Below are 14,037 nucleotides of genomic sequence, written 5' to 3' on the forward strand. Positions count from 1 at the left end.
CCCCACCGAGCGCCTCGCCGCTCCGACGTCGCTTCTGCCCTGCTGCGTGCGCGTGTCCGAGCTGGAGTCGGACAGAAGTAATCGGGGCGCGTGTCCGCGGAGCGCGAGGCACAGGCGGGGACGCGCTTAGGCTGAAGGGGAGCGCGCAAGCGGTGCAGATGTGTCGCAGATTTGGAAACTCACTCTGAGGGAGAGAGGGAATAAAACCGTGAAAGACTAGCAATTCACAAACAAGCTGCTCGGGCCGGGGTGCTGGTGGTGGAGAGAGAGAGAGAGAGAGAGGGAGGGAGAGAGAGAGAGAGAGAGAGGGGGGGAGGGAGTGGAGGAGCTGATAGAAACACGTCAACGCGTTGAAATTCATGACACTTAAAAACACTCCACAACACTCTTGTTTACTATCGGGGGGACAAGCAAGAGACACAGACAGACACACACTCATAGTAACAACTATAAAAACAACAACAACAACACTAGCATAGGAAGAATAATAACAGCAGTGATAATAATACATAACAATAACAGAAAAGATAGTCATCATTTGTTGGTAGCCGAGTTGCAGATAGAGAGGGGCTGGGGAGGCAGGCGGGGAGGCTGGCGGGGGGGAAGTGTGATGGAGCTGTCGGCTATAGGGGAGCAAGTTTTCGCCGTAGAATCCATCATCAAGAAGCGGGTAAGGAAGGTAGGTGAGCCGGGCGACGGGGGCAGGTCCGTGGGGTGATGGGGGGTCATGGGAAGGGGGTGTGTGTTTACGTCTGCGCATATATGTGTGTGTGTGCAGTTAGATTAGTGTAGTATAGTGTGGTGAGCAGACTACTGTGCTCACGATTGCAATTGTGTGCTGGTAGTAGTTGTTGTAAGTCTTAATGAACATCTTATTCCGGCGCATGACGCAGTTTGCACCTGTTCTATTTATTTATTTATTTGTTTGTTTGTTTGTTTGTTTATTTGTTTGTTTGTATTCATTTGATTCTTCTCCGGGGTTAACAAGCTGTGCCCGAGTGCGATGTTGTCATTTTGTTTTTGGCTTGTTTTACGACCACAGATATATATATATATATATATATATGAGAGAGAGAGAGACAGAGAGAGAACGGAGGAAGGCGAGAGGAGAGGACAGGACGGGGTGACAGTGTTGTGTTATGGGGGTAACTTCTGTAAACGGGGCGCTCTCCCCCTCTCAATCTCTGTTCCACCTCTTTCTACCTCTATCCATCTCTCTCCCCCTCTCAATCTCTGTTCCACCTCTTTCTACCTCTATCCATCTCTCTCCCCCTCTCTCAATCTCTGTTCCCGTTTCTCCATCTCTCTCAGCTGCGTAGCTCGGCGGAGGGGGGCAGGGTCCGGTTACAGTGCGTGTGTGTCGCCGCAGTCAGTGTCTGTGTTGGGGGATGAGGTGGCCAGCGCGCACCGCTCCCCCTGCGCCCCTGCGCACTTCACACACACAGACACACACACTGACACACACACACACACACTCACTGACACACACACACACTGACACACACACACACACACTCACTGACACACACACTGACACACACACACACACACTCACTGACACACACACACACACACTGACACACACACACACACTGACACACACACTGACACACACACACTGACACACACACACACACTGACACACACACACTGACACACACACACACACACTGACACACACACACACACTGACACACACACTGACACACACACACTGACACACACACACTGACACACACACACACACACTGACACACACACACACACAGACACACACACTGACACACACACACACACACACTGACACACATTGAGACACACACACACTGACACACACACACTGACACACACACACACACACTGACACACACACACTGACACACACACACACACTGACACACACACACACACACACTGACACACACACAGACACACACACTGACACACACACACACACACACACTGACACACACACACACACACTGACACACATTGAGACACACACACACACACACACACACACACCATGATCGCTGTTAGTAAGTTGACAGCTGCGTTAAGTTCTCGGCCTTTTATTATAACTACTACTATAATAATCCATTTTGTCGTTTCGTGTACTTTGAGTCGTATGCGGGACTGGAACAGCTGTGCACTGTTATCGTTATCACTGGTCCGATATAGTAGCAGCAGCGGTATTTGATTAACGCTTCAATCCCAGACGACACGCATCCAAATATTAGCAGACGCCGTACTTTCATCATCATCATCATCATCATCGGTAGAGCAGTGCAGACATCAGCGGTCGCAGGACCCGTAGCATCGGCGTTTAAACACGTTGCGCAGTCGAGCCTGTCTGCCCCCCCCGCTCCGCAGCTCCGTCTTTCTAGAAGAGACGGATCCCCCCCCTCGCTGGCTCGTGGGCGATGACATCACCACAACAATCGGCATCACCGTCACCCCGCCCCCCAAAACATGCAGTCATCGCCGGAGGTCTTACTTTATGTGGCCAGTAACGGCGCTGTAAAATAAATATATAGGAGCAATAAAACTACACACTGAATAGTGCAACACCAGGGCTCGCATGTGAAAGCTAAACGAGGGACATTTTGAATGGGATCTCTAATGCTGTACACACTGTTCTAGTGGGCAGCACTGTGGCCCTGCATCCAGGGCCACATCATTGTGGTGCACAGTGCGCGCTCTGCTGGGAGTGGAGACAGTGGTCAGGTTAACACTTGTCTGTCTCTAATCTTTGGATAGACAGATTATATTGCATTTCTCCTGCTCTTCCTCCTCCTCGCGCTCTCTCTAACCCATCTCTTCTCCTCTCTGTCTCTCTCTCAGGGGAATGTTGAGTACTTGCTGAAGTGGAAGGGATGGCCTCCAAAGTGAGTATGAGAAGCAGTCAGTGTGTCAGTCAGTCAGTGTGACGGTTAGTCAGTTAGTCGGTGTGTCACTTCGTGGCTGTATGAAGATAAAGTTTTTTGGGTGCCAGGAAAGTATTTAAACCTACCATTCAAGGAAAAATAATACCACTCCACCAGGAAACAAAAAAGGTGTGCCCTGACATGTATGACTCCAGCTACAGACCTTACAATGTCAGAAGAATGTCACTGTCAGAGGGAATGAACAGCCAGCGCACACAAAGTCCAAGAAATCAAGAAAATAAATAATACATCCAAACAAAACAAAATCAAAACCAATACAAAACAATACTTATAAGAAATACAAAACACCAATCATAATACAACACATTCAAAAATCAATTAAGTTTGCAAGTAAAAAAAAAATATCTTGATTTAGGATAGTGTTTGTAGATGGAAACAGGAAACAAAACTTCATAGGGAAAACAAAAACATAAACAATCATTGCAGCCTTTGTCTGGGAAAACAGCACTCCAGTCCTTTTGATGCACAGATAGAAAGCACAGTCACGAGTAGTAGTTAATTAATGTAGTAAAATAGCAAAAAATATTAATTTAAATGAAAGTCTCTCCAAAGAAAACATAGGACAAAAAAACAACAACCAATCAGTCCGCTCTGCTGGAAAAAATGACCACATGAACATGGAAAGAAGGTTCTATGGATAAAAAGACCTCACAGCTCCAACCTGCTTGAGGGCGATCCAGCTAATTCACCTCCTCCCAGCATTAGCCGGCAGGTCTCCACTTCTCTCCACAAAGTTCCGTCTCTTGCCTTTTAGATACAGCAGCCAAAAATTCACTCTGGTGGTTTAGAACTCAGGGCAAAAATAAATAAATAACTCAAATACCACTGCAACCAAACACACCCACAAATCAGGCTTCCAATCTCTCTCTCACCCCATCTTTCCACTTCCTTTTTATAGGTTGGTGTCTTAATGACACCGCATCAGTACATCTTTGTCGGTGTGTGAGTCAGTGAGTGTATCAGTCAGTGTGTGTGTTTTGCAGGTACAGCACATGGGAGCCAGAGGAGCACATCCTGGACCCGCGGCTGGTCCTGGCCTACGAGGAAAAGTGAGAGTGAAGACAGAGCTGCAGTACTGACTCATTTTACACACACTGTATTGACTGTATGCACACACACACACACACTGTACTGACTATATGTACACACACACACACTGTACTGACTGTCCACATACACACTGTACTGACTATATGTACACACACACACTGTACTGACTGTATGCACACACACACACACACTGTACTGACTGTATGTACACACACACACTGTACTGACTGTCCACATACACACTGTACTGACTATATATACACACACACACTGTACTGACTGTCCACATACACACTGTACTGACTGTATGTACACACACACACTGTACTGACTGTCCACATACACACTGTACTGACTGTATGTACACACACACTGTACTGACTGTATGTACACACACACACTGTACTGACTGTCCACATACACACTGTACTGACTGTATGTACACACACACACTGTACTGACTGTCCACATACACACTGTACTGACTGTATGTACACACACACACTGTACTGACTGTATGTACACACACACACTGTACTGACTGTCCACATACACACTGTACTGACTGTATGTCCACACACACTGTACTGACTGTATGTACACACACACACTGTACTGACTGTCGATAAACACACACACACACTGTACTGTCTATACATTACCTTTTACAGCAGATCAATGTTAATATCTCTCTCTCTCTCTCTCTCTCAGAGAACAGAAGGATCGGGCGCAGGGTTATCGGAAGAGAAGACCCAAACCCAAGAGACTTCTGCTGCAGGTTTGAACTGCTGGAGGAGTCTGGGAACAATAGAGAGAGAGAAGGAGAGAATTTGTAGCGTGCACTTAGCGGAGTATAGTATAGTATAGTGTTGTGTAGTGGAGTATAGTATAGAGGCCCAGACTGTCAGTCAGTGTATCAGCCTTGCTCTTCTCTTTCCTATCTGTAACCTCAACCTCTCTCTTTCTCTCTCTCTCTCTCTAGAAGCTGTATAGTATGGATCTACGCAGTGCCCACAAAGTTCCTGAAAAGCCCCCCCCTAGACTGAGGCTATCACTCTCTCGCTCCCTGGTGGGGGCTGTAGAGGAGAGGGAGCGGGAGAGAGGAGAGGAAAGAGTGGTGCCAGGTGCCCAGGTCACCCCACAGCCCCACTCCCAGCCCTCCTCCCCCATCTCCAAGCCCTTGCCCCCCCCACAGTGCCGACCCAGCTCCCCCAGACCGCGTCACCGTCACAGGAGGGTGTCAGCGTACCTGCGCCTGGCCCCCCCTCCCCTGGAGCCGCCCGAGGACTGGGGGGGGGGTGAGGAGGAGGAGGAGGCGGAGGAGGGAGAGGAGGAGGAGGAGGCGGAAGAATGCGAGGGAGTGGAGGTGGAGGTGGAGGAGGAGGAGGGAGGTGAAGAGAGCGCGGCGGACTCAAACACACAGCGAGAACACAGCCTGACAGGTGAGAGTCACACACGTGCTGCAGCTCAATGCAGTGGAGTTCAGTACAGTATAAATCAGTGCAGTAGAGTACAGTATAACTCTGCAGTAGAGTACAGTGTAGCTCAGTGCAGTAGAGTACAGTGTAGCTCAGTGCAGTAGAGTACAGTATAACTCTGCAGTAGAGTACAGTGTAGCTCAGTGCAGTAGAGTACAGTGTAGCTCAGTGCAGTAGAGTACAGTATAACTCTGCAGTAGAGTACAGTGTAGCTCAGTGCAGTAGAGTACAGTATAACTCAGTGCAGTAGAGTACAGTATAGCTCAGTGCAGTAGAGTACAGTATAACTCAGTGCAGTAGAGTACAGTGTAGCTCAATACAGTAGAGTACAGTGTAGCTCAGTGCAGTAGAGTACAGTATAACTCAGTGCAGTAGAGTACAGTGTAGCTCAGTGCAGTAGAGTACAGTGTAGCTCAGTGCAGTAGAGTACAGTATAACTCAGTGCAGTAGAGTACAGTGTAGCTCAGTGCAGTAGAGTACAGTGTAGCTCAATACAGTAGAGTACAGTGTAGCTCAGTGCAGTAGAGTACAGTATAACTCAGTGCAGTAGAGTACAGTGTAGCTCAGTGCAGTAGAGTAAAGTGTAGCTCAGTGCAGTAGAGTACAGTATAACTCTGCAGTAGAGTAAAGTGTAGCTCAGTGCAGTAGAGTACAGTATAACTCAGTGCAGTAGAGTACAGTGTAGCTCAGTGCAGTAGAGTACAGTGTAGCTCAGTGCACTAGAGTACAGTATAACTCAGTGCAGTAGAGTACAGTGTAGCTCAGTGCAGTAGAGTACAGTATAACTCTGCAGTAGAGTAAAGTGTAGCTCAGTGCAGTAGAGTACAGTGTAGCTCAGTGCAGTAGAGTACAGTATAACTCTGCAGTAGAGTAAAGTGTAGCTCATTGCAGTAGAGTACAGTGTAGCTCAGTGCAGTAGAGTACAGTATAACTCTGCAGTAGAGTACAGTGTAGCTCAGTGCAGTAGAGTACAGTATAACTCAGTGCAGTAGAGTACAGTATAACTCTGCAGTAGAGTACAGTGTAGCTCAGTGCAGTAGAGTACAGTATAACTCTGCAGTAGAGTAAAGTGTAGCTCAGTGCAGTAGAGTACAGTGTAGCTCATTGCAGTAGAGTACAGTGTAGCTCAGTGCAGTAGAGTACAGTATAACTCAGTGCAGTAGAGTACAGTATAACTCTGCAGTAGAGTACAGTGTAGCTCAGTGCAGTAGAGTACAGTGTAGCTCAGTGCAGTAGAGTACAGTATAACTCTGCAGTAGAGTACAGTGTAGCTCAGTGCAGTAGAGTACAGTGTAGCTCAGTACAGTGTAGTGCAGTGCAGTAAAGTACAGTGTAGCTCAGTGCAGTGTAGTGCAGTGCAGTAAAGTACAGTGTAGCTCAGTACAGTGCAGGGGCGGACTAGGACCAAAAATCAGTCCGGGAAGTTCAAGTATTTATGCCAAAATCAGCACATGCAGTGCATGTCATGATGCAGTATCTGTAAAAAAAGTTTTGCCCTAACAATGTAAAACTATTTCTAAAATGTAGGCTATAGCTACTTCCAGATTTTCACACATATTATGGGCAATTTAGGTATGGCAAAGTATAGGCTTACCATGACTTAATCTAGAAGTCACTATCCTATTTGAAAATATAATTCACTTTTTCGTCAACTAAATATTTTTCTATTCATTATTCTTTGTCTCTGCACGTCTCTCTGTCTACTGCCACTCTGTGGTCAGTGAATCCAATACTGTGTCTGTGTGTTTACGACACGTAGCAGCTTCAGACAGGCCGTCTTGACTGTAAAGCCAATGAGGAAGTAGCAAAACTCAAAATTAAATGATTTAATACCTTTATAAAGTTTCTTTATAAAACATAATTAAGTAGTAATCACTTTATTAAGATTTTACGTATCATTGCCAGCAATTTGATCTAAGTCACAAGTAAATTTGCCATGTTTTTCAGTTAAACAGCTTTTATGGTACTGCTTTTACTCTGGCTATGAGTAACCTTTGCAGTGTTCAAACATGTATACATTTCTTTAAGTATTTTTCAGTGTGGCTTAGGGTATTGTGAATATAGTGGTTGCATTACCATGACAGAACTTAATTTTAATTAAAACGCACTTATCCAAGCAGAGGAGTTTTTGCGACGCATGTGCAGAAACAATCTGATGGGTTTTCTCCTTCTGGCACCAGTCCCCAAATAGCTAATAATATTAATAACATTATATATAATGTTTTATTGTGGTCTGTTATTTACATTTTGATTCTGTTTAAAATGATCAAAATTCTGAATCCGGCAGGATTATCTGTGCATGCGCTACAAAAAGTGCACAGTTAATAAAAACTACGTTCTGTTATGACATGGTAATGTGATACTGTATGCGAAAATTATACATGTTTAAACATTACAAAAAGTGTATTGGAGTGTGCTAACTTTATGTCATTCTGTTACTGTATGCAAATCTCATTCGAGCTCTCTCTGTATACCGAGATTCATTGTGCACAGCATGACGGGAATTGAGATAGAGTGGAGTATCTTGTTACTGTATAAGATCTTTGACTGACATGACACTCATCCACTATCAATGCAAAAGATTCAAACGAAACACAAAATTGGTTCACTAATCCCACTGTAAGAAAATCCTGGCAAATCCAATCAGGGATTGGCCACTCCTCCCCTTAGATATTACCATATTGGATTTATACAAGCGATGATTGGAGTGATGATGTGTGCGCGAGAGAGCGAGAATGCCCCGTTAATAACAGTGTATAGTGTAGCTCTAACAACAGGTAGATGTATTTTGTTTATAGTTAATGATCGCTCTCTCTAATCTCTCTTTCGTTCTCAGGTCCAGGTGGAGGGGAAGGCTGGCACCCCCTTCTGTCACCAGGGGAAGTGACTGTGACTGACGTTACCATCAACTCTCTCACTGTCACCTTCAGAGAGGCACTGGCAGCCAGGGGCTTCTTCCACAGCTGGGGCCTAGAGTTCTGAGGGGGTGTAGAGAGGGAGGGATGGAGGGAGAGAGATGTAAGGAGAGAGAGAGAGGGAGAAAGAAATTCAAGAGGGACAGGGGGAGAGAGAGAGAGAGAGAGAGAGAGAGAGAGAGAGGTGGTATGGGGAATAAGGGAGGGAGGAAGAGGAGATGGGAGGGAGGGGGGTGGAAAGAGTGAGGGAAAGACTTTTGTGACAGTCAAAATGAAAAAAGAGAAAGAGAAAAAGGGCCATTGATCAGTTATTTTACAGCTGAAGGACCACAGCAGTGCTGCGCAGGTGACACAGCAGGGAGAGAGAGGCAGTGCAGGAGCCCCTGATGGTCTCTATGCACAGCCCCTCCGCAGTCATGCTGCTCACAGGGGCCCTATAGGGGGAGCCCTGCAATCAGAAACTGTGCTGCCAGGGTGGGTGCTTTTAATGCCCAGATGAAGCCCGGCGGTCTGTGAGAGTACTGAGACGGTTTATGTCTTACTTTTATTGCCTGACCCCAGCCAAGTGGAAAAACAATCAGATTTTAGAGGTGGCCTGACCCTTGGTCTTCATGGTTTTGGCTTGCCCTCATGATATAGATATATATATTGTAATATTTATTATTGTGCTTCCTGATGCTGGAAGCAGAATTGGTGGGTGTCTGTCTGTCTGGGTTGAGGGCTCAAAGGTTGTGAAGCTGGTTTCTTATTTTCTTCATGTCGAGTGGGGGCAGGGAGAGGGAGAGACTGACTTGAAACTTTACATTTCCACAGCACTGAGTCTCAGAGAGAGGCAGGGGGTTGGTGGGGAGGGAGACAGTGTGTCTGTATGAACCTTAGTCCCAGAGAGCAATACTGACTGCATTTAGTAATGCCAACAATGCATTACTAAGGTGGGGGTCATGCAGATGCACTGACTGCCTATTACTGTTACTGCACTGAGACAGACAGACAGACAGACAGACAGACGAACTGAGACTGAAACCCATTTTCAAGAGTAATGGAGCTACGGTCCAGTCCAGTCTAGCGCAGCAGGGGTCTCCAGCCCTGGTCACTGTACTCCCCAGTAACACTCCAGCACCAGGTCTGGAGTACCCTTCGAGTATTTTATGGGTGGAAAAGAAATGAAAAGATTTTGAAAAAGACAAAACCACGCTGTTGAATGTAAAGCCGAACTGTTAACAGCGTTCCGTTGCACGATGATTCCGTCGCTCTTTGATTATATATATATATTTTTACGAGGATGAGATTTATTTTAATTCAGCTTTTTGTGTTAAAATCTCCGTCTTGTTCCGTTATTTAATTTTATATGAATTACCAGAAAGAAGCTCGCATCTATTTTTGTACTATGAGAAAAAAAGTGAATGTATTGTGCATTATTTATTTTGCTGAACTCGGAGTTTTATGTGAATAAAAGTTAGAGATTTTCTTTGCAAATCACTATAGGGATGGATGGCCTCGCCGCTGCTCCTCGGTCCTACTGCTGCTCCTGCGATGAAGACGCTGTTGTGGTCGATTAGTGATGATGTCAGACGGGGGGGTTACTACTCTTTGTGTGACGTAACGCCGTTCTCTTCCTCCTCGTTGTTTGTCGTCCTTTTCGTGCTTTTGGAATCACTGACGTCATTAAAACAAACAAAAAACGGACCTTCCCATAACCGTGTCGCCTCTCCTCTCTGTGTGAAGTGACTGGTGTCATTTTTTGTAGCAGTGGCTCGCCGTTCCCATTTATAGGGGGCTGCATTTCAGGGGATAGCCCACACTTCAACCCTTTCCAAACCGCTAAAATCAATGGAGGGAGGGCGTGTGTCACAAACAGACCATCAAACGAACAAATAAATTGAATTGATTGGCACCTGGGTTTATTTGAAGGTGTTGCGTTTATTTTGTCCTGCCTGGTGAATTGAAACGGGCGAATGCGTTTATGGACAATCAGAAAATAAGCAAAATAAAACCGAAAATGAAGCGGATTTAAGACGAAATTGTGGATTTAAAAATTTGACAATATAAGCAAGTTGGTTTTTCCGTATAATGGACAATATCTGACATTAAATGTCGGTCTTACACTCACGGAGACCTTAATTTGAAAGAACGAATTTAAGTATTTCTCTCGTTAAAATAATGCGGTGGGTTCTGGTTTTGACAATCCTTTCCTTCACAAGTTTAAAGGGATACTTCTGTGTTTTGGCATTTTAGTCTGATGTCGAATGCTGCGTTCCACACAACTCGGAAAGTCGGGACATGCGCACTGCGCGCCAGTCGAGCGCCAGCTAGTGAACCGAAGAGCCCCGACGTCACACGTTTGTGTACACCGTAAATGTAAACAAACGTTTTAAGCTATTCAGGTAAATCGTTGAGTCAAATTTCCTACATGGTATAATAACAAAACTTGTTATGCTTGCAAAGACTGGTTTGTAACCATACATGGGTTATCGGCATGGGATTGTGCAATATTAACCATGTATGATTTCTGTAGGCGATTTAATTGCCATTCACTTCTGTTTGCACTGCAGTCTATGCAGACAGGGATGTGAATCTGTTTCTGGATGAGACGAGGTCGCAGTCTGTCTGTCTGCCGCTGTTGACATTTCAACTGTTCGTACACCTGCAAAACAAACACCAGCTTCTCAGGTTAAAGTGTCATTAGCCATAACTCAGCCGCCACCATACCACTAACTTGATGACATTAAAGACCATACATGTTGTATACTTTCTGTATTTCAGTGGATCTGAATGTTTTATGTATGTTGTAACTGGGGAAATGCGTAGCTCGGCGCGATAGTTCCAAAATATATACTTTAAAGCATATTCATCAAAATACTTTTAGATTTTGTGTTGACTTAATGTACAAATGTGCTGTTCACCCAGCTTGTGTATTTAAAAGGTCTATTCGCTGGCGCCAGCATGTGTGCTAAGCTAACCAAACGAAATTATTTTAAACTGGACGCGCAGAATTCAAAAAAGCTTTCCGTGGATTCGTACGACTCTGGGTGAGTAAGACATCAGGCCAAAAGTGACTTCTTAAAGGGATGGTTTCCCCTGAAAGCAGGCCTTCTTTGCCATCACGGCACCCCACTGATTTTTACTGGTTTGTTGCTTTGGATTATTAGAATTAGTAGTACTGTTCTTGTGCTTTCTAATAATTATTGCTGTGGTTTCACTACGCCACTAAACTTTAATACAAAGCTCTACAGTACACTGTACTACATTATACTAAACTATTCTACAGGACACTACTGCTCTACACGGGGCTGCAGGGTTCAGCACAATGGACGCCCACTGCAGTTCCCCCAGGCCTCCAGCGGGTGGCACCACCGCACCATCGCTGCAGGCAGAGCGGTGCACCAGCCAGCCCAGCTCCAGCACATGTGGCGAGACCTGGAGACAAAGGAGAGAGAACAAAGAGCACACCCACCCCCCAGCCCAGGCCTGCAGGAACACATCTTTAAACAGACCTCTCTCCTGCAGGGTCTCCAGCCCTGGTTTTGCAGACAGTCCAGTACAGCAGGGTCCTCAGAATTTCATTTAAACAGAGCTCTCACCCAACTGAACCAAGTACCAGCCTAATTAGTGTATATGAAGTTGGCAATTGGCCCCTGATCGAAGACACTGTGGATCTCCTGGACCAGCGCTGGAGAGCTCATGGCTATAAGCCTGAGCACAGATAGAGCAGTGCCGAGACAGATGGAGACATGCGAGTTGTAGAAACATGTCAATGAACAGCAGCAGTCTCCAGTGTTTTAGTTTTTTTCCCCCCCAATGGTACAGACATACTTTAATATACAATTGAATCACTGGCAGTCAAATCATTAATGGAAAACAAATCTGACCATCAACATAACACAATTGAGACAGTTTATTTTTTGCTTCCTTGAGAGAGCACCAATAAAAGAAAATTAACTTAAATAGAAAAATATTAACCCAGAGCCCAGAGCTCATTGAAAAGTATTAAAAACACCACCAAATAAAAATTATATATATAGGATTGAATTCTCCAGTCAAAGAGCATCTCTGGTTCCTAGTAGTTAAATACAAAGTTATATACAGGTCTGTACACAGCTTCGATATGTACATCATAGTATCTGCAGGTCTTTCCCCAGTCCACAGAAGGCATCTTTATTCTGTATTCAAATTTTTGCCTGTTTTTTTTTTTTTTAAGCATTTTCCTGTAGCCCAAGTTACCCCCCTCCCTGATTTCTTAAATAAAAACAAAAAATAAAATTGAAGTTGTCTACTTACGTACACATTTATATAAAAAAGCAGTTTTTCTTGAAGCTGTCGATTTAAAATCCTTTGTGGTTTTATCTATCTATATGTAGCCGGTGCAAAGCCCTATCCTTCCAGAATCTCACATGCTCCCCATGAATTGAATGTGGAGTACCAATACCCTACCCTAGCCAGTGCCTAAATCAGTGGTCAGTTTAAAAGTGGACACATACATTCCCACTCTCCCTCACGATCAGTGCTCCCCCACCCAACACCAAAGAAAATAATTCCATAGACCACCAGAACATTAATTTCTAGTCTTTCTGTTGGTCTGTCCATCAGTGTATGTGCATGCATCGGTTATCAGGTGACAATTCCATTTCCACTCTAACCTCCACTTTCCACATCTCTCTCTCTCACACACACCTGTCAATCACAATTATTTACCCCCTGTGTACCCCACCCCCACTCCCAGTATTTGATACATGGTCATAAAATTCATCCTCCGCCTCTCAAAATGGTCCAAATCTGTACAACTGACTTTTTTTTTTTTTTTTTTAATTATTTTTCATTTTATTATTTAAAAAAAATGGGAAAAACAAAACAAAAAAAACAGTATTTGAAATTCCACAGTTTTCTCAAATTTTCATTTTTGTACAGTAAAAAATATTAAATTAAAATACAGACACGAGAGAGAGAGAGAGAAAGAGAGAGAGAGAGAGAGAGAGAGAGAGTGGTGTGGGAGTACTTCAGTGTCCTTGGGTGGGGGGTGGGGGGGGGTCAAGGGTCATTTTTGATGCTGCTGCTCAGAACAGTCCATGTCTAGGCAAAACCCAGGTGGGATCGAGGGAGGGGAAAAACTGGGGAGAGCAGGTTGGTACTGAAACAGTCTCCTCTTCCCAGCTGGAGTGCAAGAACCACAGAAAGGAAAGCGAGGCAGTCTTTAGGCTCGGGGAGGAGCTCCAGCACCAAACCAAACGGGTAAAAAAACAACAAAAAACCCCGAACAGTCTTAAGTAAAAATTATTTTCTTCCGGATATTTTTTTTTTTTCCTGGTGGAGGAGAGAAGACGAGCTGAGCTGGGCAGTGGCCCCAAACCCCCTTGTTTTCCTCCTCCTCCTCCTCTTGGCTGACAATGATCCAATCAAAAAACCACAAATCAGAGAAGTCCGTTTCTTACATTGAGGAGGTGGAGGGGTACGAGTCGGGTGGGGGTTCTAGTTAGGGTCCGGCAGAGCAGTATGCAATAGTCACAATTCAATCTGGCCTCGTAGGTTGTACATCTCCCCCAAGCCAACCAATAATTGACTTATCCCCCCCCCCCCAAAAAAAAGCTTCAAATTGAACATACATGTGCATCTTTCGTGGCGAGGATGTGGTACCACTGACAGGAATCATCC

At 45.0% G+C, this 14,037-nt stretch overlaps 1 protein-coding gene across 1 annotated transcript; it reads left to right on the forward strand.

The window, feature by feature from the left end:
- The first annotated feature begins 124 nt into the window (after positions 1-124).
- On the forward strand, positions 125-12,656 carry cbx7b (chromobox homolog 7b). The gene is made up of 6 exons (XM_066707230.1): positions 125-679; positions 2,845-2,888; positions 3,932-3,997; positions 4,710-4,776; positions 4,981-5,440; positions 8,313-12,656. The coding sequence occupies exons 1-6, from the start codon at positions 611-613 to the stop codon at positions 8,456-8,458; spliced, it is 852 nt and encodes a 283-aa protein (XP_066563327.1). The 5' UTR covers positions 125-610; the 3' UTR covers positions 8,459-12,656.
- The last annotated feature ends 1,381 nt before the right edge of the window (positions 12,657-14,037 follow it).

The sequence above is a fragment of the Amia ocellicauda genome, chromosome 6 (genome assembly GCF_036373705.1).
Source record: "Amia ocellicauda isolate fAmiCal2 chromosome 6, fAmiCal2.hap1, whole genome shotgun sequence".
NCBI classification, from domain to species: domain Eukaryota; kingdom Metazoa; phylum Chordata; class Actinopteri; order Amiiformes; family Amiidae; genus Amia; species Amia ocellicauda.